The sequence below is a fragment of the Tenrec ecaudatus genome, chromosome 16 (assembly GCF_050624435.1).
Source record: "Tenrec ecaudatus isolate mTenEca1 chromosome 16, mTenEca1.hap1, whole genome shotgun sequence".
Lineage (NCBI taxonomy): Eukaryota > Metazoa > Chordata > Mammalia > Afrosoricida > Tenrecidae > Tenrec > Tenrec ecaudatus.
Window position 1 is genome coordinate 542,550 of NC_134545.1, and position 27,820 is coordinate 570,369.

The window sequence follows — 27,820 nt, forward strand, 5'->3', positions numbered from 1 at the left end:
TGGCCTCTGGGCTGGGAGCCCGGGCTGGGAGCCCACCCCCAGCCCCCCAGTGCAGATGCTTGCTTCCTGGCCGTGTGCCTCTCCAATGAGAGTGGGCTGCCTGAGGTTGGGTCCCCTTCCCTGTGCTTCCGGCTCACACTGGCCAGCCTCACCTGGTGCCCAGGGGACATTTATGGGGCCCACTCCTGGCAACCCGGGGCTCTGCTGACCCTTCCCCAAGAGCCTTGGCCTGATGCTTCTCTTCCTCTCCCTCCAGTGGAGCTCAAGTTCAACCTGGACCAGTACGTCCACAAGCGGTACCCTGGTCTGGTGAAGATCGTCCGGAACAGCAGGCGCGAGGGCCTGACCCGGGCCCGCCTGCAGGGCTGGAAGGCAGCCACCGCCCCGGTTGTTGGCTTCTTCGATGCCCATGTGGAGTTCAACACGGGCTGGTGAGGGACAGGCAGGCGAGGGCGAATGCCTGCTTTGCGGTGGTGGGGTGGGGGTGGGGAGCAGGAAAGGCAGGGGAGACTAGGACAGGTCCCCTTCAGGGGCTCCCTGAGGTGCCAGGACAAAGGGTGGCCTGGGCGGCCGGGACCATCCCGTCTGTTCTGCATTCAGAGGTGCTCCGTGGGCCTGGTCTTGGCACCCTGAAAACACCGCATGGGCTGTAGGTGTGGACTTGGGATGAGAGCCCAGCACCTAACCCAGAGCACCACCGGGCCTTATAGCTGGAGAAAAGGCCGGGAACATTCTGAGCATGGCTGGGGTGGGGCACAGAGACGCAAAGGGGGCGGGCAGGCTCTGTGGACAACGGTGCCGACAGCCTCACCCCAACCTTCCATTCTAGAAAAAACAAACCACGTGAGCTGGGAGGGTGGGGGAAGAGTTGGAAGGAGGCTGCCAGGGGTCACCCCCTGTGGCCCCACCCCCTATCTTGCACTGCAGTCCGGGCAAGCCTGTCTACCCAGGGGCAGTTTTATGTGCATGCAACTTCCATCTTTGCTGCTGCACACGCGTTGTAGCTGCAAGGCGGCCCCTTGTTAGCAGACGCGACATTTAGAGAAACACTTTGCTGGTAGCAATAAACTAATCAGGCATAGAGACAGGTACACAGCAGTGCGCCGGAGCAGGAGGGAGAGTGGCGAGCGGCTTGCGCCAGCAGGGACCTCTGCCTGAACCTGTTCATTCCCTCTCCTTGCTGTAGCTTCTGGGCCACCCTTCCCTGCTTGGAGGATACCCTCTCAGACTCCAGCTGGGTGCTGGGGTCTGTGTGGGTCCTCATCTCTGGGGACACCCACGTAGGGAAACGAAGTGATGTCCCGGGAACTCTCTGAGACCCCACAGTGGGGACCCACATAGAGAAATGAGCCTGCCATGGGAGTCTCTGAGACCCCATAGTGGGGACCCCACATGGAGAAATGAACCTACCCTGGGGTGTCTCCAGTGAGGACCCCACATGGAGAAATGAGCCTGCCCTGGGAGTCTCTGAGACCCCACAGTGGGGACCCACATGGAGAAATGAGGCCTGCCCTGGGGTGTCTCCATAGGGGCACTTGAAACTCCATTCTTCCCGTGTTCAGCTGAGCATGTCAGTGGTGTGCACCGAGGTCACCATAGGAAGTTGGTAGCCTCTGATCACTGCACCATCTGCCCACCTTTCCTGGCTGGCCTATGGCCCACCTCTCCCTCAGGGCTCTGCTCTAGCTGCCCAGCCTGCTGGCTGGTTCCCACATGCACGTCCAGGGGCTCTGCCCACCTGCTCCCCTTTCTCCCTGCCACTGCCCACTGGCCTCCTCTCAGAGCAGCACTGTGAGCCCTATTGAAAACCACAGCAACTGGCCACCCTGCAGGACAGACAGAGTAAAATGGCCACCCTGCAGGACAGACAGAGTAAATCTGTCCGTGGCTACCCTGCAGGACAGACAGAGTAAATTTGTCCGTGGCCACCCTGCACGACAGACAGAGTAAATCTGTCCATGGCCACCCTGTAGGACAGACAGAGTAAATCTGTCTGTGGACACCCTGCAGGACAGACAGAGTGGAGCTTCCCATCATGTCTCCGTGCCCACACTCTGTGCAGGAACAGATGGTCCTCCTTCCTGGGAGCAGCCGGTGGGCTCAGACCACTGAGCTTTTGGTTATGGGCCGAGTGCTTCACTGCTGTGTCACTAGGGTCCCCCTCACAGAGAGAAAGACCAGAGCAGCCCCAGCGGTTGCTCTCAGGGACCCGGTGGGGTTTCTGACCTGAGGATCAGAGCCTGAGTTTGAACAGCCGACCTCCTACTTGGCCCATTCAGCGAGGGCTTTACCTGCTGTGCTGTGCTGAGTGGGGCTCGCCCCACTGGCAGTGGGTTTGGTTTGGGTGTTCGGGAAGCACCGTCCCCTGGGGACTCTTCAGGTCCTTTCCTGGCTGTGCAGTCTGCCCACGCCCTCTTGTCTAAGTTGCACACTGCACAAGCTTTGTGGGTGTGGGAGTTCGGGCCCATTTTCCTCCCTGCCTTGTCCCCGAGTCTGGAACAGGCACATAGTTGGTAAATACTTGTCAGCTGAGATGTCTGCAGGCCCCGGAGAAGTGGGGCTTCTGGGGAAGGGACAGGCTCAGCCTGATGCCTACCACATCCCTGCAGGGCGGAGCCCGCGCTGACCAGGGTGCGGGAGGACCGGCGGCGCATCATTCTGCCGTCCATCGACAACATCAAGTACAACACGTTTGAGGTGCAGCAGTACGCCAACGCAGCCCATGGCTACAACTGGGGGCTCTGGTGCATGTACATCATCCCACCCCAGGACTGGCTGGATCACGGGGACGAGTCTGCGCCCATCAGGTAAGCCTCTCTAGCGGGCTGGAGGTCGTGGCCAATGGGCTGGGGAGGAGCCCGAGAGAGGGGAAGAGACAGGGGCAGAGGGGGAGAAAGAGACGGGAAAAAGGAGAGGGAGACAGAGGCAATGAGACAGGGATGGGGGGTGGGGGTGGCAGGAAGAAAGGCAGAGAAGCGTAGAAAATTAGTGAGAAAAAGGAGGGATGAGACAGAGGTGGGAGAGAAGGGATGGAGAGTTAGAGAGAGCAGGAGAGAAAGAAAAAGAGAGACCGAGAGGCAGGAGAGAGAGAAGGAGATGGGGGAGATATGGGTGGGGGAGACAGAGAGAGGGAGCAGAAAGAGAAAGATAACCAGAGAGACAGAGAAACAGTGAGAGAAGGGAAGGGAGAGACAGATGCCATGGTGTGTGGCGGGGGGAGATGGGGAGAGACGCAGAGGGGGAGAGGAGAGACAGAGAGAGGAGGAGGAGGAAGGAAGAGAGGCTGACAGGAAAATAGAGACAGACGAAGGATGAGAGAGGGGGAGGCAGAGGACAGACAGACAGAGGGGTGGGTGGGGTGAGCAGGGGCAGCTGCAGGACGGCACACGTGGGCAGAGGTGAGTATGGTGACTCGGGGACAGAGCCTAACTCTCCGACCCACCTGCTGGTCCCCAGAGGCATCTGTTCACATTTTGAGTCAGTTCTTGGGCTGTCGGAGACCAGGCTGTCAGGGGCATTGACCAGGACTGAGAAGCAGCCCCTTCCTGGACAGATGGAGGTTGGTGTCCCAGGCTGCAGTCACCTCACTCCCTGCCGCCTGTCTCCCAGCAGCAGGGTCAGTCCTGAACTGCCCTCTCCACTCCCACTGCCTTTCCTTGCTCCCCACCCGGAGTGGCACCTCGAACAGGCATTGCCCTCCCTCCACCCCCACTTCCCCAATAACTTAGGGCCCACCTTGTTCTCCTGGGGACCCAACAAGGAAGAGGTCTCCCTGGGGGTAGAGGTCTCCCTGGGGGTAGAGACCTCCCTGGGGGTAGAGGCCTCCCTGGGGGTGGAGGTCCCCTCAGACAGAGGCCCCCTCAGTCTTAGAATGAATGAGTGTTGGTGGAGGTTCTGCATTTCAACATCTCGGGTGGGCGGGCAGGGGCCAGGTCTGTGTGACCCCGCCAGGCAAGGGACGCCTTGGCACACCCACTGGTCCCCCACGCCCTCCTTGTGCTGAGCCAGTGTGCTGGGCGAGGAGTCCCCGCATGGCAGGCTCCCGGCTCAGTGCAAGGACACGTGGTGTGATGCCTGCAAGGGCACAAAACGCTGCCCCGCAGAGGTCAGCAGAGAGGCCCCTCACCGAAGTGGGCATCCCCCACCTGCACCCCAGGTCTCACTCCAGCCTTCTCCGGAAGCTTCCAAGGGCTGCCCGAGCAGCCAGCGAGTCTGGTTCTGTCCAGTGCTCACTCGTGGTCAGAACTGGGAGCAGAGCGTTGTGGGCACAAGGTTCGTCTCTGCGCCCAGAATGCTCTGGCGGATGCCTAGTTCACAGCAACCAACCCTGTGCCCGGTCACGCATGAGCCAGTGTACTCTGGGAGTACTCTGGGGCACTGGGCACCCTGTCAGCCCCAATGTCCCCGAAGCAGGAGGAAGCTAGACCCTCAGACCTGTGGTCTCTTCCGCTGATCAGCATCACTGGGGAGCCTCCAGCAGCTCTGGTTAAAGCAGGCTCTAGGTTGGGCTAACCAAAGGTCAGTGGTTCAAACTCACCAACTGCTCCTCAGGAGTGAGATGAGGCCTCTGCTCTCATGAAGACCCCAGCCTCCGTGGGAGCCCTGAGGGCAGTTCTGCTCTGTCTGTGGGTCACCACAGGCTTAAGCTGCTCTGCTCACAGCCCAGCAACTAGCCCACTATGCCACCAGGGTCTCTGTTTAGAGAATGGTTCATCTAAACCCAGTTTTTCAAAGATGGGAGACTGAGACTGCAAGAGGGCCCAAACAGACTCTCTGCCACCAGACCTCTGCCACCCAGGACACAGCCACCCAGACCTCTGCCACAGAACACTGACACCCAGAACACTCACACCCAGACCTCTGCCACCAGAACACTGCCCCCAGACCACCCAGAATAGAACTGCCCTGGGGGTTTCTAAGGTTGTGAGTCTTTGTGGGCAGAAAGCTTCACTTTTGTCCTCTGTGCAGCTGGAGGCCTTTCTGTTAGCAACCCACTGAGTAACCCTCATACCACCAGGGCTCCTGGTACCTCACCCACCCACCTACCCACCCACTCACCCACCTACTCACTCACTCACCTGCCTACTCACCCACCCATCCACTCACTGCCATCAAGTTCCCTATAGGACAGGACAGAACTGCCCCTGTGGGTTTCCAAGACTGTGGCTCTTCATGGGAGTAGAAAGCCCGTCTTTCTCCCGCAGAGTGGCTGGTGGTTTCAAACCTCTTTCAGATTACAGCCCAACGCATAACCTCTTCACCACCAGGGCTCCGCCTGTCCTGTGGTCACTCCCCAGTTCTGAATGCACAGTCGAAAGAGAATGTTACAGAGCTGGCAGATTCATGCACGGGGAGATGGGCTGAGAGTGAGGAGTCTCCTGAGCGGCCTCCTACAGGCAGAGAGGGGTGGATGCCTGACTGAGGGGGGAGGGCTGGAGGGGGGTGGAGTGGGGCCGGGCAGGCAGGCTGTCGGGTAGACTCAGGACTGAGGAGGGCTGATCTCTTGGCCTGTGCTGCGGAAGGAGGCAGTAAGTCGTGCTCAAGAAGAATGGCGCCGTGCTGACGAGTGGCGCGTGGTCACCCCCAGGAAGGCCTGGCCAGCCCCTCGCACAGACTGTCCGCAGCCTGGCGGCAGGAGACCTCCATCACATTCCCTCATTCCCAGCGGCTGAAAGCCAGGCGAAGAATGGCCATGGAGGAGGTCAGCCCCTGGCCAGAGCTTGGGGTTTCCTTTTCCAGCTCAGCCTTTTGCGCTGGGGGGAGGACAGGGCTGCCTGCAGGGCAGACGGGGCCCTACTGTGCATCCCCCAAGGGACGGCACAGCGTCCAGGCCCAGTGTCCGGGAGATGGTGCCCAGTCTGAAGAGATTGGCGTTTGACTTATTGAAGGACATTTTCTTGCCTTTTGTGATATCTGGAAGCACAAGAGAAAGAAAATGAAGGGCCCCGTTGGGCTGGTGGGGTGTGGAGGGCTCCCCCAGTATGATGCAGAAAGAGCTAGGACGGCCCCTTCAGGGAGCCCCAAGAACCTGCTTAGCAGCAGTCTGAAGGGTTTCACTTAAATGGAGAGACACTGGGGTATGGGAGGGGGACACGTGGAACAGAGAAGGCCCGACACCATGTCCCATACACTGGACACCCCCCTTTCCAGTCCCCTCTACCTAAGGCCCTCTGGGTGAGGAGCCACAGCCCCCTGTCCCAGCACAGCGGCATCTCAGGTGGACCGTGGGCTCGGGGGTATTGGCATGATGGGCATCGTGGCTGTGTTGTGTTGGACCTCAGAGCAAATGAGAATGCCAGGGCCCAGCGCCAACCCCAGCTCGGCCTGCATGTCGGGAAGAATTATGCTTTGGGGTGGGTTTCTGCAAGCAGGCAGCCAGGCCTGTCATCTGAGGGACCTGGAGCTCACTGGCCTGTTTCCCCCAGGACTCAGGATGGGGGTAGGGGTGGCCTGTGTGTCCCCCATGGGCTCAGGACAGGGGTGGGGGTTGTCTGTGTCCCCCATGGACTCAGGACAGGGAGGAGGGGGTTGCCTGTGTATCCCCCAGGTCTCAGGACAGGGGTGGGTGTGTCCTGTGCGTCCCAGGGACTAAGGACAGAGAGGAGGGGGGGTTGCCTGTGTGTCCCCATGGATTCAGGACAGGGATCTGTTCTCTGGTGCTTAGAGTTCATTTGTACTCGAGACAGCCCCCATGTGTGATGGGAAATGGGTGTCTGTGGAGTTTTCTAGGCTGTGTCCTTACTGAAGGGATTGCCAGGCCTTTCTTCTGAGGTTCCTCTGTGTAGACCCCATATTTTTGGTCAGCCAGTTAGCTGGGCTGCTGCTGGGGGCGGGGCAGGCTGGCTCTAGGCCTCTCTGGCTCACTCAGAGGGCTACTTCCAGGAGGGGCCTGGCTTTGGTCCCTGCCCCGCCCAGGCCTCAGCGTCCTCCCGCTAAGAAGCAGCTCAACAGGCTAGGCACTGATACAGCCCATCAGCTGCTCCGAGCGAGAGAGGCCTGGGGACTGGCAGCCAGGAGCCCACAGAGCCTCCAAAACACAGAGAAACATACAAGTCCATACATGTACCCAAACCACTGCCCTCAAGTTGACCCCGACTCAATAGGGACCCTGTGGAACAGGAGAGCTGCCTTGTGGGTTTCTGAGACTGTAAATCTGTCACCCATCACAGTAAACTAAAAAACAAGAGCAAAACATGAACGGTGAATCCCCAAACCCCTGACATTAGCAGCAGAGGGTCTGACTGAGAGCCAGCAGGGGTGGGGGGTGTTGGGAGAAGCCAGGCTGCGGTCATGGACCACAGTGTCCCCTTGTGCTGGGAGCAGCCCTGATGTGAATGCCGGTCCCCTTTGCGATAACAAGGGCTCCGGCCTCCACCTGGGACCTAGAACCCCTGGCCCACAGTGTCTCCCTAATCCCAGCAAGAATTCCCCGAGCAAATAGATTGACTGCCGGTGACTGCCACTGTCGTCTCGTGAGCAAGCATTTCGTTGGGAACGCCGAGTGACCATAAAGGTCATCACCAGCTCTGATCGCCTCGGTGGTGGCCGGTGCTCGGCCCCTCCAAGGATATGCCGAGATCCTTTCTGCTAAGAAGCTGTGAGGAAGAGCTGTTGTGTTCTGGTGAAGCTGCAGCTGCCCCAGTGAAATGTTCGCATTAGCCGAAGACGGCGCTGACATTCCGTTCCTGGTGAGGCTGTGGCCAGACTAATGACAGAACAAATTGGATCCTGGTACAAGTAAAAGGGTAATCACTTTTTAATGTGCCTGTTATTCTTGGACAATTGATGGGCATTTGATGCCGACTTCCCAGTCAGTGGAGCAGAAATGCTGCTTTTAAATTATGATGGAGACCAATTTGGAGCTGTTGTTTTTGGTGAGGAGAGATTTGGATACTTGAAAGAGAGGTGAGGGGTGGGGGCAGTTCAGCTGGTGTCCCGGCTGCCTGGCTGGCTGGGAGCCACTTGATGCGTCTGCTAGTGACAGTGGAAAGGTGTCTAGCCTCAGAAACCCTGTGTCAGTGCTCTGCACCGTGGCAGTGCGTTGAGCTCAGAAGGCCTTGGGAGAAGCTAAGCCTGACATACAAGTGAGTCAGTCATTTATCCAAGTGTAGATGCTCCTGATCTGTCACAGTATAGGTCATGTCTGCATCTCGCTAGAGACAAGTTTCCTGTTTCTTTCTCTTACCCACAAGTGAGAATGAGTGAATGAATGAATGTGATGACTCTGTAGGTGAGTGAGTATGTGGATGAATGAGTGAGTGAGTGAGTTGGTGAGTATGTGGATGGATGGGTGAGTGGATGAACATGTGGATGAATAAGTAAAGCATGTGAATAAATGAATGAGAGTGAGTGGATGAGTGAGTGCATGGATGGATGAGTAAGTGAATGGTGTGTGGATGAGTGAGTGCATGGATGTGTGGATGAGTGAGTGCATGGATGGGTGGATGAGTGAGTGAATGGATGTGTGGATGAGTGAGTGAATGGTGAGTGGATGAATAAGTGAATGGATGGGTGGATGAGTGAGTGCATGGTGAGTGGATGAGTGAGTGAATGGATGGCTGGATGAGTGAGTGCATGGATGTGTGGATGAGTGAATGCATGGATGTGTGGATGAGTGAGTGAATGGTGTGTGGATGAGTGAGTGCATGGTGAGTGGATGAGTGAGTGAATGGATGGCTGGATGAGTGAGTGAATGGTGTGTGGATGAGTGAGTGCATGGATGTGTGGATGAGTGAGTGAATGGTGTGTGGATGAGTGAGTGCATGGATGGGTGAGTGGATGAGTGAGTGCATGGATGGGTGAGTGGATGAGTGAGTGCATGGATGGGTGAGTGGATGAGTGAGTGAATGGTGTGTGGATGAGTGAGTGCATGGTGAGTGGATGAGTGAGTGAATGGTGAGTGGATGAGTGAGTGAATGGATGTGTGGATGAGTGAGTGCTTGGATGTGTGGATGAGTGAGTGAATGGTGTGTGGATGAGTGAGTGCATGGATGTGTGGATGAGTGAGTGAATGGTGTGTGGATGAGTGAGTGCATGGATGGGTGAGTGGATGAGTGAGTGAATGGATGTGTGGATTAGTGAGTGAATGGATGTGTGGATGAGTGAGTGAATGGTGTGTGGATGAGTGAGTGAATGGATGTGTGGATGAGTGAGTGCATGGATGGGTGAGTGGATGAGTGAGTGAATGGATGTGTGGATGAGTGAGTGAATGGTGTGTGGATGAGTGAGTGAATGGTGAGTGGATGAGTGAGTGAATGGATGTGTGGATGAGTGAGTGCATGGATGTGTGGATGAGTGAGTGAATGGATGTGTGGATGAGTGAGTGCATGGATGGGTGAGTGGATGAGTGAGTGAATGGTGTGTGGATGAGTGAGTGCATGGATGGGTGGATGAGTGAGTGCATGGATGTGTGGATGAGTAAGTGAATGGTGAGTGGATAAGTGAGTGCATGGATGGGTGAGTGGATGAGTGAGTGAATGGATGGGTGGATGAGTGAGTGCATGGATGTGTGGATGAGTGAGTGAATGGATGGGTGGATGAGTGAGTGAATGGATGTGTGGATGAGTGAGTGCATGAGTAAGTGAATGAGTGAGGGCCATGGGTGATGACACTGTCACTCCCACCCTGTCCCTCCACCTCTCTGGCTCACTGCCCTCTGAGAGGCCTTAGTACAGGGCGGGGACACATTGATTGGTGTCCTGAGGAGCCCAGGGGACCTTGGTAATGCTGCAGAGCAGTTCCTGACCACCACAATAACACCATGGTCACAGTCACATCACAGGGATTGAGTGGCTCCCAGAGCACTGAAGAGTTGTGTCGATACCACGAAGGGAGTCCTGATGGCCCAGTGGTTCAGGCCAACATGGAGCCCACCAGCTGCCTGAGGGAGGACGGACCCACGGGGCAGGTCTACTCCATCCTGTTGGTCACTGAGTGGGAACCGACCCACAGCAGTGGGTGGCTTTGGTCTGGTTGTCTGCTATGTGGGACGGGAAAGCAGAGGTGTGCGATGACCAACATGGACACAGGCACTGCTCAGGCAAGTGGTGTGAGCCCTGGCAGGCTTGCTGGGTACAAGGTGTGCCCATGGCATCATTGGAGAAGTGGCCACAGGCACCCCAGGCCAGCCGCAGCCAGCTGGAAAGCTGCTCACTGTGCACCCAAAGCTCCCAGATGTCATCCTCAGGGAGTCAGAGGGGGTGAGGCTCTGTGGAGCTTGCAGGGCCCAGCCTGTGCAGCTGCCCCTTGCAGTCCTGCCTGCAGGCTCAGGACAAGGCAGGTGACCAGTGGTCTGGGGTTCACAGGAGCCGAGCAGCCTGTTGGTGCATCCTCCTGGCACATGATGAGGCCCTGCGCTTGCACTCTGGTTCCTGGGCATGGCACCCAGACCAGAGGGAGGCAAAGAGACTCCCAAGATGGTCCTCTGTGTCCCAGTGGATGGACAGATGTCCCCCAAGCCGGCATAGGAACCCACTGGGGGTGAGAGAGCCAGGCATGAGAGTGCTGCCTGCTATCTCCCCGCCAGAAGACCACGCCCTGGCCATCTGTCCTGAGTCCTCAGTCCTGTCTCTGTCTCTAAGGACCCCCGCCATGATCGGCTGCTCCTTCGTGGTGGACCGGGAGTATTTTGAGGACATTGGCCTGCTGGACCCCGGCATGGAGGTGTACGGTGGAGAGAACATTGAGCTGGGCATGCGGGTGAGTTGCCGTCAGGCAGTGCGAGGCTGGGTGGCACAGAGCTCCGAGGAGGATGAATCGGAGCTGGCTTCTGGGTGTCTGGGAGCTCTCAGCAAGTCCCAGAACTGAGCGCCTGAGGGCTATTTCCACAGCAGTGCAGCTATACCGGGACAATTTCCGTTTGCCTGTTGTTGGCTTCAGGGCTGGACTACGGGCAGGTCTGGGGCACCGTGGGTTCAGTACCAGGCAGCCACGGTCAAGCGAACATTGAGGTGAAGTACTAGCCCAAGGCTGTCGGTCACAACATGTGTGGTGGTAGCGGCGGTGTGATGTGGAGGGTGGGGCTCACAGGGGGCAGTGGGGGAGTGTGATGCAGAGGAGATAGTGTTGACTATACAGCTTGGGGGGTGCGTGAGGCAGAGGTGGAGGTGTCTGCTGTGGCTGGGGTGGGGGCTGGGCAGTGTGATGCAGAGGTGTGGGGTGACAGAAGGGGCACAGAGGCACAGGGCGGGCACTCAGTGCTGAAGGACTGACTGGCTGCAGGCCCTCAATGGGTGAGAAGCTCCCTCAATTGAGGTTCTCCTGCAGCCCTGCTCTCAGACGGGGTCTGATATACATAAGTTATATTTGGGATGAAGCTTTGGGTGGCTTTGACTGGCGGACGCTGTGCTCACCCCCGCCATTCCTGGAGTCCTGGGCCTCACCCCTGAACCCCGAGCCCTCCCTGCAGGATGAGCTGGGACTTGTCAAGGCCCAGAGCTGCCCACCCAGCTCAGCAGAGGAGGAGGCTGACTGTGTGCTACCCTCCAGGCTGTGAAGCATCAGTGGGCAAGACTCACAGTAGGCCTGATGCTGGCTTGGGACCCAGTGCACCCACAGGAGTAGAGGCAGGCCCAAACAGGAACTGGGGTCAGAGCGTGAGCAGGGTTCAAGGGGGCTCAGCCCACATAATAGCACCCCAGACAGGCAGGCCAAGTGCTGCCTTCATTCTGGTCAGGCCAGAGATGTGGTATGGCCAGTCCTGGGGGTCTGTGGCCACCTCTGAAGTACATGATTGGCTTCTGGGGTCTGTGACCACCTTTGGAATATATGACCTGCCCTGAGGTCCATACCAGCTCCCCGGGTCTGTGGCCCGCCCTGAGGTACGTTGTAGTCGGTTTCAGGAGTCTGTGATTAGCCCCTGTAACCACGAGCTGGGGTCTGTGACAGGGCCCTGGAAGCACTCACCCACAATGACTGGGATCTGGTGTTAGCCACACAACAGCTGCATTGGCACTGATGGGACCAGCGAGGAAGCAGAGGCGCCCAAGTGTCCCTGACCACCCACTCACATGCTGTCAGTGGATGAATTAGCCTCCAGATCCGCCCGTGTGCTTGCCGACCCCAACCCTGCCCCAGGAGTAGCGTATGGGATACCAGGAATGTCTAGTCTACAGTTCAGGTCCCCCTCCCCATCAGCCTGAGCCTGCTCATCGATGCCCATGCCCCACCCACCGAGGCTGTGCTCTCTGGGGTCCAGAAGGCAATGGGCTCCGGTATGCAGCCAGGGCCTAGTGGGTGTGCAGGGCACACGTGCAGCACATCCCCTCCCCGAGCGGTCCCCTCCCTGGGCTCGTGCCACCTCTGAGGGGCTTTGGATCCTCAGGAGCCACTGGGAGTCAGAATGAGTCAGCTCGATGGCTGCAGCAGTGGGGTCTGGTGTTGGTGGGGAGTGCATTTCTGCCCTGACACCATGGCTGGTGCTGGCCACCTGGGCTCCAGCCCACTGGTTGTTGGCCGCATTTTAGGAGACTTTCCTCGAGCACTTGAAAGTTGATAGAAAAGACAGCTGCACGCCACTGGGCCACTGTCCCCCTGCTCCTCCTGGGAACATCTGGGATTCCTGTGTTAGGTTTGTTGCCGTTGATAAACCAAGATGAGGCTAGGCTACATCATTGTCGACCAGCTTTATCACGGTCTTTGCAACCCCACTGAGTGTGTGTGTGTGTGTGTGTGTGTGTGTGTGTGTGTGTGTGTGTGTGTGTGTGGTTGGTCACAGCATCCGTAAGCATCTGTTGATGGATGCACTAGTGAAATGTAATTGGAGGGAAATCCAAGGGGTTTGGGGGGCTTGGGAAGGTTTTATTTCATTTTCTTTTATTTTTTAACCTGTGGGGCATCTGCTCACAGAAAAGATGATTTAAAGCAAGGATTTTAAAAATTTATATACAGTTTATTAAAGTTGCACATCTCAAAATCTATTTCCTCTAAGTGAGCCTCAGCCATCTCCTTATTACGGTTATAAATTGAATAAAAGAAGACCCGACACCTTCCCTTTCTGTCTGATGAATGTGTGATTAACTCAGGTGGAGCAGCTTAAACGCCATTAAACAACCGGTTGCATTTGCACTTTTAGTTAATTAAATTCCCCTGAACCTGTTTCAATGTTACTTACACATGTAACATACTTTCTTTTCTTTTGGAGCACTTTGAATGCCTGATAATCGTGGCTGGAATCCCCACAAGTGCTTTAAAAAGTCTAGCACAGCTAATAACTTTAATGCATAACAAAGCCCACACTCGTAAGCATTTTTTGCAAATGTATGAAATTCTCTAACACTGTCCTTTTTAAAATCATAAATGTAGAGCATCGGTCTTTAAATGGGACCAGGAGGTTATCTGGGCATATGTTTTAATATGCTGAGGTCCTCTAAACCTTCTGATCACTAAAAAAAAACAAACATTTCGCATCATCTCCAAACGTAACATTTTGGTGACTAAAGGGACACATATCACCCACCCCATGTTCAGCTTTTCAGGTTTTGTGGAAGCTGTTCTCCCAGTTGTGGCGCACACTGCTGCCTCCTGGTCAGTGGTGGTGGCTGTGAAGTGCCATCGGGCCAGTTCCGACTCACGGTGACCCTACGTCTTTACCACAGAGCCAAACCATGCCTGGTCCTGGCCACCCCCACAACTGTGATGTTTTACTAAGCATGATGTCCTTCAGGGATGGATCTGCCCTGACAACTGATCTGCCCAGAAAGGAAGTCTCACAAGTCCTGCCTCTAAGGAGCATGCTGTCTGGCTTGGCCATCCCCAGTACGTTCAGTGTTCTTTACCGGCGTGAGGGTGTCACTTGGAGGACTCAGGTGTGCCTGACCCAGGCCGTGGTGTTTTTGGTCCCCTCGTGTGCATGTGAGCACTGGACGCTGAGTCGGGAAGACCAGAGAAGAACCGATGAGCTTGAATGAGGTGCCGGCACAGGACACCGAGAGTCCCACGGATGAGAGTGGACTGCCCCGTCGTGGAAGCAGTTCAGCCAGAGTGCTCCTCAGCGGCCAGGATAGCCAGGCCTCATCTGCCGTACACCAGGTGTGCGATCAGGAAGGACCAGTCCCGGGAGAAGGACACCGGGCTGGTCAAGAAGCCGGTTGGCATCCTCAGTGAGATGGATTGAAATTGGGTTCAAACAGCACTGCCCGTGAGGACGGCACAGGACTCAGTGGTGACTCCTCCTGGGGTGGCTGGGGCTGCTGCGAGTCTGAGGGCACTGACCAAAGGCTCCCAGCTGCACCCGCCCCAGCAACGGGTGGGGGTGTCCTGCAGCAGCTGCAGCGAGGGTCGCAGGGGCCGGACGTGCAGCTGTGAGAGGTCAATGTAGACCCTCTGAAACTCTGGAACAGGGTGAGTCCTTTGGTTTTCTTTAGTTTATTAACCATGTGGTTGAAGGGCCGTCATTTCTTTTTCCGTAAAAATAAAGAGTGGGGAGCGGATAAAAATAAATGAAGCTGCTGTTTGAAACTTGAAGGAAAAGACAGTGAAAAGAGGAGGGAGGGCTGCTGGCCCGCCGAGCCTCACTGTGGAAACCACACAGCCAGGGGTCCCTCACTGGCAGTGACGCCCCTTGTATCCTTCACCTCCCTGTCCCCCAACTCACCCCCATCCTCCTCCTCCCATCCCAATGCTCACCCTTCCAGCACCCACCTCCTTCCTCCCCCACCCACTCTCATGCTTCCCCCCCCAGCACACACCACCTTCCTCCCCCACCCACTCTCATGCTTCCCCCCCCAGCACACACCACCTTCCTCCCCCACCCACTCTCATGCTTCCCCCCCCAGCACACACCACCTTCCTCCCCCACCCACTCTCATGCTCCCCCAACCCAGCACCCACCTCCTTCCTCCCCCACCCACTCTCATGCTTCCCCCCCCAGAACCTACCCCCTTCCTCCTCCACCCACTCTCATGCTTCCCCCCCCCAGCACCCACCTCCTTCCTCCTCCACCCACTCTCATGCTCCCCCTCCCACCAGCACCCACCTCCCATTCTTGACTTGCATTCCCACGGGTGGCCTGTGTAGCCTCTCGGATCCATGCCTCCCAATTAGAGGATCAGCCTGTGGTCTCAGGGCCAGTTTACGTTTCTGTGATTGTAGAAGTGCCGACCGCCCATGCCCTAATGAGGAGAGTCCTGGAGCCAATGAGTGAAAATGAGTCCGTCTCGTCTATTAGGTTTAGTAAAGGTCTGGTGGGAGCCTGGCAGAGAGAATCCCACACAGGAAGCCGTCTGAAGGCCACAGAGATTGGAGGTGTTGGCGTCTCTCTTTGAAAGCCCTCAGACACGTTTCCCCTAAAGAGGGTCGCAGAAAGACATGGTCAGCACCCCCACATGCCCCTTAGCACCTCAGTGCCCCTCCCCCAGTGCTCTCCAGGATGCATTCATCTGAGACCTCCAGGGACAGGCAAGTGACCTTTCTTGTCAGGTGCCACCAGGTCAGCTCTGCCCCATAGTGACCCACGTACAGCAGGTGGAAACCCTGTCCAGTCTTGTGCCATCCTCACGGTCATTGTTCTGTTAGAGCCCATTGCTGCATCCCAGTGTCCATCCATCTGTCCCAAGGAGGGGCCTCCTCTCTATCACTGCCCCTCTACTTGACCACAGGATGTGTGTCCGAAGTATCGAGTCCATGGGACAATAGCTCATCCTCCTGCCTTTGCGGCTGCACTGCCCACATGTCTGCCCTCTTGGCTGATGTTGTTACAGCTGGAGGACTGAGTGCGCCCACCTCCGGCCACGGTGCTTCCATTGCCTCGCGTGCATGTGGAAGCCGGATACCGAGTCAGAACAAGAACAGATGCCTTTGAACTGTGTTGTCAAAGAAGTCTGACTATGCCAGGGACTGGTGCCCGTGCCGGGGGCAGGGGATCCTGGGAGGGTTGGCCATGGGAGGGTCCGTGAGGGCAGAGTCCCCAGACTGAACCTAGACCCCCTCTCTCCATGAGCTGCACACAGGTGCTTGGTCTGGAGCAGTCTCTGCCCGGGGAGGGCCTGTGGAGCTCTGCTGCTGTTCTCTGGGGACAAACCTGTTGGTGCTCTCCAGAGGACTGGGCTTCTGGATCAAGCGATCCAAGGAAACCCAAGTGACTGCCATCGAGTGGATGCCCGCTTTCAATGGCCCTGTATGACAGGGCGAAACTGCCCCTGTGGGTTTGTGAGACTGTAACAGTACACGAGTTGAAAGCTTCGTTTTTCTCCCGAGGAGCAAGCTGGTGCTTTCGCACGGCTGACCTTGCCGATAGCAGCCCCACATGCAACCGCTATACCACCTGTTAACCAGCTATGGTAAATGGTAGAAAACCTAGATGAGGGAGACTAAGCCACCTCCTTTTTGGCTACCAAATGCAACTCACAGGAGAAGTTAATCATGAGCTATGTTTTCAGGTTTGGCTTCAGCGAGTGCTTGATCTAGTTACATGCGGGTGGATGGCTGGCCCTCTGGGGCCACATGTGGAGGCTTGAGAGTTCCCAGGCAGGGCTACCACCAGGGAAAACCTATCACCTGCCCGGCCACACCTGCTCGGCCTGAACAGGTGAGCTCAGCTGCCAGGTTGGAAGAAGGATCCTGGGGGAGGCTTGGATGTCTCTGTGAGGAGCTCCCACCTCAGCTGCACACAGGTCCTTGGAAGAGCCCTTGAGATACAGGTTTGCAGCTGCCTCTGCCCATTAGCCTCCTAGGGGTGCCGTTCAGAAGCCCTGCCTCTCTCTGAGCCTCGGTGCCCCTGATTGCCACTGCGGAGCATGGTCGAACTCAGCTTCCAGGGCTGCTGAAGGAAAAGCTCTTCATGCCGGGAGCAGCGCCCACAGAAGTAGAGGGATGCAGACAGATGGGGACCCGTCGCTCAGAGAGACCCAGGTGCAACAGAACAGAACCTTGCCGGTCGTGCACCATCCTCAGGATCACAGTATTCGACCCGTCCTCGTGGCTGGGCCAGACTCCCGCCCTGAGGGTCAGTCTCACCCTCACCAGCCTTCTGCTTCCAGGGACTTTGACAAGGATCACAATTTGAATGCCTTGGGGCCGTCCAAACTGCTGGTTTCCTGTGTGTGCTATCAGGAGGGAGGGACCGGGCCCTGCAGAAAGCCATTGTGCGAGGTCACGTGAAGGGTCAGCGAGGAAGAGGAAGATCCTCAAGCCGATGGGTTGGCACCGCAGCTGCAACACTGGGCTCGGACACAGCGCTGCCTGTGAGGATGGCCCGTCTCCTTCCGTTGGACATGGGGTCACTATGAGTCAGGACTTCACAACCACACGGGTTGATGGCGATGCTTTCAATTCTTTTTGTCTTCCTAGACTCCAGGAAGACGCAGAGCCTTCTGCAGACCAGCTGTCCATCATTTAAACTCGAATACCACTCCTTCCTTCAGATTTGGAGCTTGTCAGTCTTCAGATCACACAGGCTGGCGTGCTTCTTCCACATGGGCTTTGTTGTCACCTCCCTTACTTGGGGGCTTGTTTGAAGGCCAGCCTTTATGAGCCCATACACGGTCCTTTCTGGCAGCTGGCCACCCTCTGGTTCCTTCACCACACTCTGCTGTGGCACCCATATGTGCAGTGACAAGCAGGGCACGTCATAAGGACTCATTGTTCTTAGGTTGGGCTAGAGCCCAAATTCACTCATGTATCTATGGTTCGTGTGTGTCTCTGGTTCACCCTGGAGACACCGTATTATTGCAGTACCCACACAAAAGGTTGTGGGAAAATTCCATTGATTTTTCATTCCATTTTTATTTAATCCTTTAAAAAGCCTAAATCCATCTTAATTCCATTTTCCCCGTGAGCCTCTCTTCGGTGACAGACCATCTGCCACCTCCGTGTTCTCCACTCTGAGGAGTCAACGACATTGGTTGTGTCCACCCTCCTCCACATGGCAGTGCTGTCCGAGGCCTCCCGCCCCACGCCCCCATCTGCACTGCCCATTGGTAGGTGCAGGACACCTTCCTGGGACTTGGACTGTCCTCTCAGCACCCAGTAGGCAGGGTGGCCTCTGGGATTGTCCTCTCAGCACCCAGTAGGGGACTGCAGGGTGGCCTCTGGCACCCCCTGCTGGACTGGAGGCCACTGGGTGCCCCTCTGGAATGCCGCCATGTTCTCTGAGTCTTTCCTCACACTCGGGCTCCTCCCGCAGGACAAGGTCTCAGGATGGACTCAGCAGACCAGGGAAGGCATCCGTCTCCAGGCCCTCGGTGCCTCTGAAGACCAGGGCTGCGCTGCACGTGTGGGGTCCTTGAGGGAGGCAGATCCCCAGGCCGCGCACAGCACCAGGGCCTGATCAGCTATGCAGACCTGACAGACGCAGGGACCCGTCTTGATTGATTTCGTTTGCATTTCTTCAGCTGCTACAGAGCTTGCCGCTGTCCTGCACATGCTGCCTGTCTGTCCCCCTTCCATGGCCAACTCTGCCTCGTGGCGCCCCTCTCCCAGGTTGTTTTAAGAGCTCTGACGCATGGGGACACTGGGACTCGGTGCTTCCCGTGCGCCAGCGGCTCTCCCTTCACGGCGTTGTGCTATCTGTGACCCTTTGTCTCCATGCGGCCATTCTTGGGACGGTGCGACCCGGCCAGCCTTTGACTGTGAAACACCTTCCCTTTTGAGACTCCTAGCACCATTTTTCACGTGAGAGTCTTTAATCCATCTAGAATTTTATACACACACTCGGAAGTAAGGTGGTGATTGCGTGGACTATTCACGGAACGTTGTGACCTTCTGCCCCAGTGGGAATGGCCCTCTCACCCTCTGTCACGTGCCCCCAGGAGCCCTGCTGGCACAGTGTTGAAAGCGCTCTAGTTCCCTAGCTGCTACCAGGGAGCCCTTCAGGACGAGGGAGGCAAGGCCGTCTGCTCCCATAGGACACGGCGTGGCGCAGTTCTGCCCTGTCCTGTGGGGTCACTGGAGTCGGATGAACCCACAGCAGTGGGGTGGGTTGGAAGTGCCTAGAGACACGGGCGAGTCCAAAAGAATTGCTACTGAGGTTCCACTTGGTGCGCACCGGGTCGATTGCAAGCCAGGAAGCCACTCCGCCGTCTCTTACAGAGTGTGTTCACTTGGAGACCCGGCTTCCTCTTCCTTCTTCTCCGGCCTTACACCTGCCCTCCAATGCGATCTGATGGGCGCCTCACAGGGTTCGATCCCCTGGCTCTGCCACTCCCTCTTGATTGCTTCTCTTCCCCAGGAGTCAACCCTCCACCGGGGAACTTTCAGGTGCTCGCACCCAGCCCCTTGGGGTCCCTGCCTCAGAATCCCCCAGCTGACCTTTCACCCGAAGAAGGTGCTCCAGGCACCAGCATCCTTGCTCAGGCATGGCGTCAGCCCAGTTCCAGGTGCAGGCGTCTCAGAGTCCTCACTCCACAGGCACCAACCACGGCTTCAGAGTTCAGCTTCAGCCACAGTCAGGGTGCCCACTCTCAGCCAGGAAACATGCCCAATCCCGCCCGGCCCTCGCCGTCATGGCTGTGTTGTAGCTTCCCCGTCGCCGCCACAGCACCGGTCTCCGTGGAGCGGCCTTGTCCTTCTCCGTGATGCTCTACTGCCCTGCACACTGTGCTCCACCCACCCCACTGGGGCCAGCTCCTCTTCCGTCGTCACCTGACGCCTCTCCACCGAGGGCTCCTCTTCTGGCCCGACACCAGATGGGTCTGTGTCCGGGGCGGCTGCCGTTGGTTGCTTGGTACCCTGGGGCTTTCCGCTGCTACGCCTGGCACTGTGTCGGGTGGCCCTACGACGCTGTTCATAGTAAGGCTGTCACGGGTTAATTTTTCCAGGAGTAAAACCAACTCTTCTTCCTGGTCTGGAGGCTCCCTGAAATGTGTCCACCCTGGCTGGCATTTGAGATGCTGGAGGCAGTAACTTCCGGCATCCCAGCCACACCCCGGCCAGCCCAACACACTGACCAATGCTTTTGGCTTTTACAAAGTTCATCCATCTGTTATGCACTTCCTTTCGGGGCAAGACTGACTACCTGCTTTCCCTTTTCAAGTGTCAAGTCCATCCTCCCCATTTCTGGGGGCCAGGGCTCCGAGGGCCTCCTGGCAAAGCCTCACACAAGGGCAGGACCTCGGTAAAGAGGGGCAGAGCGTCAGAGGGAGCTTCATGCTGGGAGGCGAGGCGCGGTGGTGGCACAGTGGTTAAGCGCCGGCCCGAAAGCGGGCAGCACTTTGCACCCGCTGCCATTCCCAGTCGGCTTCAGTGGAGCTGGCAGCCGTGGGAAGCCTGTGGGGAAGCCCTGCGGAGCAGAATCATTGGTAGTTGGGCTTCGTCATGGGAAAAGCAAAAACCTTCTGTTGTGACTCCGTGAAAGTCCACAGAGCAAAGAGACTGCAGGCCCCACGATGCACCAGCCTTCTCTCCAGGTCCTCCCTGCAGGCTTCTTTGCATCTGTCCCACTTCCCGGTCCCTTTCTGCCCTGAGCCTTCTAAGCCCGTTGACCCTTGGAGACCCTGAGACACCTGCACCTCCCTGTGGTCACTGCTCCCCCCGCACCCCCCAGATAGGCCTGCTTCTCATTTAGCTGAAAGTTGAGACACAGGGCTGAGCTCCAGTCCAGGCCTGATGGGCGACTGAGGGCCGCAGGCTCTGGGGTTCCACCAGTCTCTATCAGAAAGCTTGGTTGTTTTTTGTTGGTTTGTTTCGTGAATTTGAGTTTTGTTCCGCATTTCTCTCCCCCTCTGTTCAGGAATCTAGTGTGATCCCGTCATGGGCATCAGCTGCGGTGGCCGGGCACCATCAGGGTCACGGAGACAGGGTTGGCGTGGCCCACCAGCCCTTCGTCCCCTGGGCTAACAGTTTCCTCGCGCCTTTGGGTTTCTTCACCCTTCTCGACTGCGGATGTGGAGATACCAAGAGTTGTACCTTAGACCCCACTCAGGACTCCCTGGTGTGGCACGTGGAACACTGGCTTTGTGGGCTTTTGTGCCAATGGACCTGGTGTCCCTGAGTTGGAGGCCTGAGTCCTTTGCTCGGTGGCTCATTCCCTCAGGGTGTTTGGTTCTGGCTCAGGCGTTATAAGTTTAAGGAGCCTTGGTAGCTCAGCGGCCAAGCACCAGGTGCTAACTGAAAGGTTGGTGCTTGGGCCCACCCACCAGCCCCTCCACGGGAGGTAGAGGAAGTAGTCTGTCCCCATGGAGACTGCAGCCATGGGGTTTCCACCCCACAGGCAGTGCTGCTGTTCCCTGCAGGGCTGCTGCGAGCTGGAACCAACTTGATAGCAGTGTGTTCTCCTTGAAAAGCTATCGGGGGGGAAGGGTGGGTGGGGGCCAGAGCCTGGAGCACTTGGTGGAGTGTCCCCCACCTGGCAGCATCTTCTTGTTGAACTGCGGAGCTCCGTCCAGCAGGCCCCGTGGGGCATAAGGATGCTCGCCTTACTCAGCCAGGTGACGCTGCCGCCCGCTGGCCTACACACTGTGCTCGCCTTACTCAGCCAGGTGACGCTGCCGCCCGCTGGCCTACACACTGGAAACCGCTTGTTTAGAAGAAACGAAAAGAACAGCCCCCCCCCCCGAACCCCCGCATTTTCTTTTCATTTGAGATGGAATGAAGGCTTGCTCCGAGGCTTCCGGTCCAAGAACAGGAACATTGACCCTGCTGTTTGTACAGCGTCTGTGTGTGTTACAGACCCACAGAGCCTGGGAAGAGATGTTTTCTTGTCACAACTTAAGAATGGAGCCCAGCGGAGTCCTGGGAAATGGGATATGTCATTGCAGAGAGAGCTCAATCCAGCCAGGCTCTGCCTCCGGAGAGTGACAGAGCCAGTGTGGCGTGTGACGGGAGGGAGGCTGCAGCCTGGGGCTGCCGGAGAGGGGCTGTCATTTCCTGAAGCTGGTGCGGTTGGTCGGGGCCGGGCGGGCATGGGCAGGTCATGAATTCTTCTTTAAAAGCAGGCTCCAGTGGTGGAGCTCCCCAGTGACACCTACACACACAGACTAGAAAGCCTGGTGTTTCATTAAAGGTGGGGAAGGTAGAAGCTGGCTGGGGCCTCTCAGGCTCAGGCCAGGTATGAGGCTCTTTGGGCAGGCAGGAATGCTGAGGCACCTGCTGTGCTCAGCCTGGACGTTGGTGCCCACTGCCTTGACTTTGGGGAGCCAAGCGAGGAGTGCTGTCCACCCTGCTGCCCAGTTTCCATAGGCTTCACCCCATGCCCAGCCAGAGGCGCACTGCTGCATAGACTAATGATGGTGATGGCTGGGTGAAAGGCAGGAAGGATGGATAGATGAGTTTGTGAGTGTACCCTGGGTCTGTGTCACCCCTCGGTGTCCCTGTGGAGTGAAGGCCTGGGTGCTACAGGGGAAAGGTGTGCTGTACACCCCTTCAGACCTGGCCATACACCCCTGGACATCTCCTCCAGCCCCTTCCTCTCCTTCCCCATAGAGGGCAGCTGCTGGGAGATGCCAGCCAGGAGACAGACCGTGCCTGCTGGCAGCTATGCATGGTATCAGGAGTGAGCCTCTAACTTGCTCATCCAGGGGAGGTGCCGGGGGGTTACTAGGGACCCAGCAGAGGGACTGCCCTTGGATCCAGTCTCAGGCTCAAGATGGAGCAGCGGCCTCCCCTCTGCCCTGGCAGCAGCCCGCCACCAAGCCCTCCTGATGGCCCGGCCTCCACAGGGCCAGCACCTGGCCCTGGGTTAGGACGTCCCGTACCAACAGCCTGAGCAAGAATTGCCTGCCAGGAGGTGCCGTTTGTCAACAGCAGCCTTGACTGCGCTCCTGCGGATGGCACGCAGCAGAGCTAGAGACCCGGAAGTCACTTCACAGGGGAGTCCAGTTCCTGCTGCTCCACCCATGTGCCAGAGGCACTGCGCTGCGGTGTCTGCAAACAGGAGGCTAACCAGTAACGCCTCCTCCGGACGAGGGCACCAGCACCCCCACCCCAGCAGTGCCCTCATGCTCCCGAGGAGCCCCGGGTGGGGAGCAACCCCTGGAGAAGGAGGGGTGGCCGGGCAAAGCCCTCTAGGAGAGGGACAGATGCTGAGCTCAAAGGGGGTAGGGTTGCTCCCTGCTTGCAGCCCCTCCCCCCAATCTCTGGGGCACCTCTCCAGCCACCCACTCACCTGCTTAGGCAGTTGTTAGCTGCCGCCTGGAGCGGCTCCAGCGCCTGGTGACCCTGTGCGAAACACAAGGACTCGCTGGTCCACCCTCCACATCTTCACCACCCTTGGTCCATTGCTGTGGCCACTGTATCTCCGGTGTGCCCCCGCCGGCTGCCCCCAGGGCTCACCTTCCAGCATGTTCTCTGATAACATCCTGTTGTTTCCTCTGGAAGCCCTCTCTTCCCATGGGCTGCGTTAGGAAGTAGAAGGACAGGCTGGGCTTCTGAGTCCAGATTTCCAGAGCTTTGCCCACATGCTGACAGCGCCGGGCATCCCAGGAGCACGGCAGCCACAACAGTGGGACACGGTGACAGTGCCAGGGGAGGGCGGCCGGCTGTCACCGAGGAGCCTGCAGCAGTCTCAAGGCCAGACTGGGCTTGGCGGAGCTGGGACCCTGGGACGCATGGGGCCATGAAGGAAGGGGGTGGTGGCGGGGAGAGCTTCAAGTCCCAGAGCACCTGTGTCTCCTCGGGCTCCTGCCTGGGGATGGCAGGGAGGCTGTGCCCAAATGGGATGAGCCTGAAGCCTCCTCAGTAAAGATGATGGACAGCGCTGGTCCCATCACAGTGCAAGCAGCAGACCAAGCTTCCTTCCCTGATGGTTCTCCTTCTGTGGGCGCTGCTGGCTTTGCAGAGGCAGAGGCAGAGGCGCTCCAAACAAATGCTCTGGTTCCCGGGGTGGAGACCGTGGGAGAATTCCAGCTGCTCTTGGGGTCTTGCTGACGGCTGCAGGTGCAGAGCGTGTGCGGGGCTACTAGGCTGGGCTCTGCAGGGTGCCTGGCCTGGCCCAAAGCAGTGTAGCATGGTTCAAGGACTGACCTCAGGGCTGCCTCCAAATACCGCCCCTCCTTACAAAGAGTCAGGAGCCCTGGTGGGGCCTCGAGTTAGGTGTTGGGCTGCTAACTGCAAGGTTGGTAGTTCAAACCCACCAGCCGCTCTGTGAGAGAAAGATGAGGCTGTCTGCACCTGTGAAGATCTAATGTCTCAGAAATCCAAAGGGGCTGTTCTACTCTGAGTTGGAAATTGACTAAATGACAGTGAGTTGACAGTTTACAAAGAATCAGGAGCCCGGGTGACTCCTCAGGTTAGGCATTGGACCATTGACACCAAGGCCAGCAGTTCAAACCCCCCAGCCACTCTGCAGGAGGAACAGCTAGCAGACCGCATCCATGAACACATGTAGCCTCCAAAGCCCTGCAGGAAGTGCTACTTGCAGGCAGAGTCTCCCTGCTCTCGGAGAGTCTCGGGGGCCATGTGCTCAGTCCACCATCACGTCCTGGAGCAAGCTCCTGTAAGCAGCAACCAGAGCCACCCCTCACCAGCAGCTGCCTGGCCCCCACCTGCTCTTTTCCCTCCCTGTTTGCTGTTTCTGTCTGGGTAGTAATTAGCTGAGTTGATTGGGATAATTAGTGGTTAAACTACAAGGTGGGTGTGGCAGGAACATGGAGGTCATGTGAATGGCATCCATTAGCATCTCCTGGCTCCAGCTCAGCTCACTGGTAAAGGCTCTGAGTCCCCACAGCCCCGGGTGCCAAGCCGTGCTCAGGCTGCAGCGTCACCTCGTGTCTCCAACCGGCAGCTCCGGCAGCTCCTTCAGACACCAACACTCCTGATCCTGCCAGGGTTCCTTGTTTTGTCCCCAGCCAGCCGGGACAGGGCCCAAGGCTGTGGACAGCCAATCCTACCTGCTCAGCAGTGGTTATCCACCTTCCTCATGCTGCGACCCTTTCATACAGTTCCTCAAGTTGTGGTGACCCTCCCAACCATAAAATTATTTTCATTGCTACTTCATAACTGTTATTTTGTTACCGTTATGAATTGTCATGTAAATATCTGATCTGTAGGATATAATTCCATTGTTGCAAATTGAGCATAATTAAACATAAAGCATAGTGATTAATCACAAAACAATATGTAATTATATATTGTAAAATACGTATGTGTTTCCCAATGGTCTTAAGCGACTCCTGTGAAAGGGTCGTTCGACCCCACAAGGGGTCGTGGCCCACAGGTTGAGAACTGCTGCCCTGGAGTTTTAATCCAGCGCCCACTTCACCCAGGTCTTTTTAGAACTTTTTGGAATAGAGGCGTTACCAAGGTGACCCCAGGCATGTCATCCAAACCAGGACACTTTGGGAGTTAGGGGGTACTCTTCACAGTCATTTCAAACGAGGGCTGGGAGCTAGGATTGTCCCGGGCAGGCAGTGCAGCAGGGAGCCCACATGCCACTACTGTTTATTAGGACCCGCTAGATGCAGCCTGAGCTCTGCTGGCACCCTGGATTAGGCACGGGTCAGCTGACTGAAAGGGCGGTGGTTAGGATCCACCGGGAGGAAGATGGAGCGGTCTGCTTCTGTAACCGCCCCGTCTGAGAAGCCCTGTGGGGCAGTTCCCCTCCGTCCTAGGAGGAGGCTAGGAGTTGCCACCAACCCAACAGCAGCGCTGGGCTACAGACAGGGACATCTTAGAGCAGCGCTTCTCAGCCTGCGGGTCACGACCCCTTTGGGGGTCGAACGACCCTTTCACAGGAGTCGACCCATTCATCACAGTAGCAAAATGACAGTGATGAAGTAGCAACGAAAATAATTTTATTGTGGGGGGGTCACCACCACATAGGAACTGTATGAAAGGGTCATGGCATTGGGAAGGTGGAGAACCACTGAGAGCAAGGACTTCTGCCAGTGGCATTTGCTGATTCGTCCTGTATTACTCATCTCTCGACAAGGTAGCAAACCACTCCACAATGTCCAGGCTTCTTAAAAGCTCCGTGCACTTGTCCCAGGATTCTGTGGTCTCGGTGGGGCTCGTGGGGCCTCAGCAGCCAGCTGCTGGCGCGGCTGGCCCGGAGGAGCAGCTCCTCTCCGCTCCATGTGGTCTGTCATCCTCCAGATCAGGCCTCTCATTAAAGGGGGGAGAACAGAATTGAGCAAGGTTTCCTGGAGCTAGACTCGGCCCTGGCCTGAGCCCCGTCTGCCCCGTTCTGTTGGCACCAACCAATCTCACGTCCCTCAGCCTTTGCCACCACTCATTCAGGGCAGGGAGTGCGATGTCAGCCTCAGGAGTTGCCTGGCAGGCCTTCCTCGGGTTGCAAGAGGGAAAGCGCCCCAGAGCCCTGGCCCGAGTCTAGGGAGCGGGTGGCCTGTGGCCTGTAGGGTGGAGAATTGACTGCTGGTGTTTGTCTGGAATTTATAGAGGGTGAATCTATTTCCCTTAAAGCTGTGGTTTTAGCACCTTTAACTCCTTGCTTTTGCATGAACATCCATCTCCCAGGGAACTCGGCAGAAAATAATTCTGCCAGTCAGATAATGTATTGGTCCCTCGTTAAAGAATACATATATACATAAAATATTACAAGGTCATTAACTATAACATGGAGGAGAAGAATGCTTCTGGAGCAGGGCCAGGGCCTCGGATCTGCTTGCCTGGTCTGCTGCAGGAACGCTGCCTGGGGAGGGATGGACAGGCGGGTGCTGAGGGAGGTGGACAGTGAGGGTGCTTGCTGACGCAGTGTGTATTTCTCTCATTGGTCTTCTTTTTACTATTGAATTAAATGTCATTGTGGATGTTAGGTTTGCATCAGTATGATTGATTGGGGTCTTCTGATACCTGGTTCTTGATCCTGTCGGCGTCCTCGTGATCACACAGGCTGGTGTGCTTCTTCCATGTGGGCTTTGTTGCTTCTGAGCTAGATGGCCGCTTGTTTATCTTCAAGCCTTTAACACCCCAGACACTGTATCTTTTAATAGCTGGGCACCATCAGCTTTCTCCACCACATTTGCTTATGCACCCGCTTTGTCTTCAGCGATCATATAGGGAGGATGAGCATCACGGAATGCCAGGTTATTAGAACAAAGTGGTCTGGCACTGATTTGAGTAGAGGCCCAATGTTCGTCTGCTTCCTTAATACATCGCATAAAAACATATGTACATAGGCCTATATCCCTATTGTTATATATTAATAGAGTTACATATGTGCATGGCTATCTTTATACCTCTATCAATGTCTTTGGCCTCCTAGTTCTTTCCTCTATTTCCTTTTACTTTCCTCCTTCCTGTCCCACGATCATGTTCGACCTTCATTGGGCTCTCAGTAAATCTGTTCGGCTACATTGCCCTTGACTGAATCCCACCAGGAATTCTCTACCCTCCTCGCCATCGATTTTAGATGTCTTGTTGTTCCCTTGTCTGGTTTCTTTTCGGGATTCCTTGGGGACTTCACTGCTGTGTTTCCCTTGCTGCTCAGTTGTGCTCCCTTTGGGTTTTGTCCTGGTGTGTGTGTGGGGGGGGGGGGTGTTTCAGACCGGGCACAATTCCCGCACTGTGTCTCCAGTGCTGTCCCCTGCAGCACGGTGGGTCAGTGAGAGGATGTCATGTCTCATGGTGCGGCCGGCCCTATGGTCTTCTCTGTGCTTTGGCTGCTCCGAGCAGGAGTGTTGTACTCAGGGCTTGGTGGCCCAGGGTGTGGTTCTCTCTCTGTCCCACAGGGCCACCAGTGCCTCAGTCTCCCCAGGCGTCTGCTCTTTGCTCAGATCAGGTCTCCCTGGAGCAAAGGGCTGGCTTCTTCAGACTTGTTTTAAGTCTTGTTTGACCTGAGGGTGGGGTGGGCACGGAGCTAGAATCCGCTCCCTCGGGGGCCCCCAGATACCAAGACCTCCTGTGAGGGGAGGATTCAGCCCCCTCTACCCTCTTCTGGGGACTGTTCCCACCTCCAGCATCTCCTGACATCATCCCCCACAGTCTGGGT

The 27,820-nt window shown here is 56.9% G+C and overlaps 1 protein-coding gene across 1 annotated transcript in view; it reads left to right on the plus strand.

Annotated features, from left to right (window-relative positions):
- The window catches only part of GALNT9 (polypeptide N-acetylgalactosaminyltransferase 9), a 71,194-nt gene that overhangs the window by 37,381 nt on the left and 5,993 nt on the right, over positions 1-27,820 (plus strand). The window contains exons 4-6 of the mRNA XM_075534298.1: positions 257-431; positions 2,610-2,807; positions 10,581-10,698. Of these exons, the coding sequence (XP_075390413.1) occupies positions 257-431; positions 2,610-2,807; positions 10,581-10,698 (491 nt within the window). The remainder of the gene's footprint in view (positions 1-256; positions 432-2,609; positions 2,808-10,580; positions 10,699-27,820) is intronic.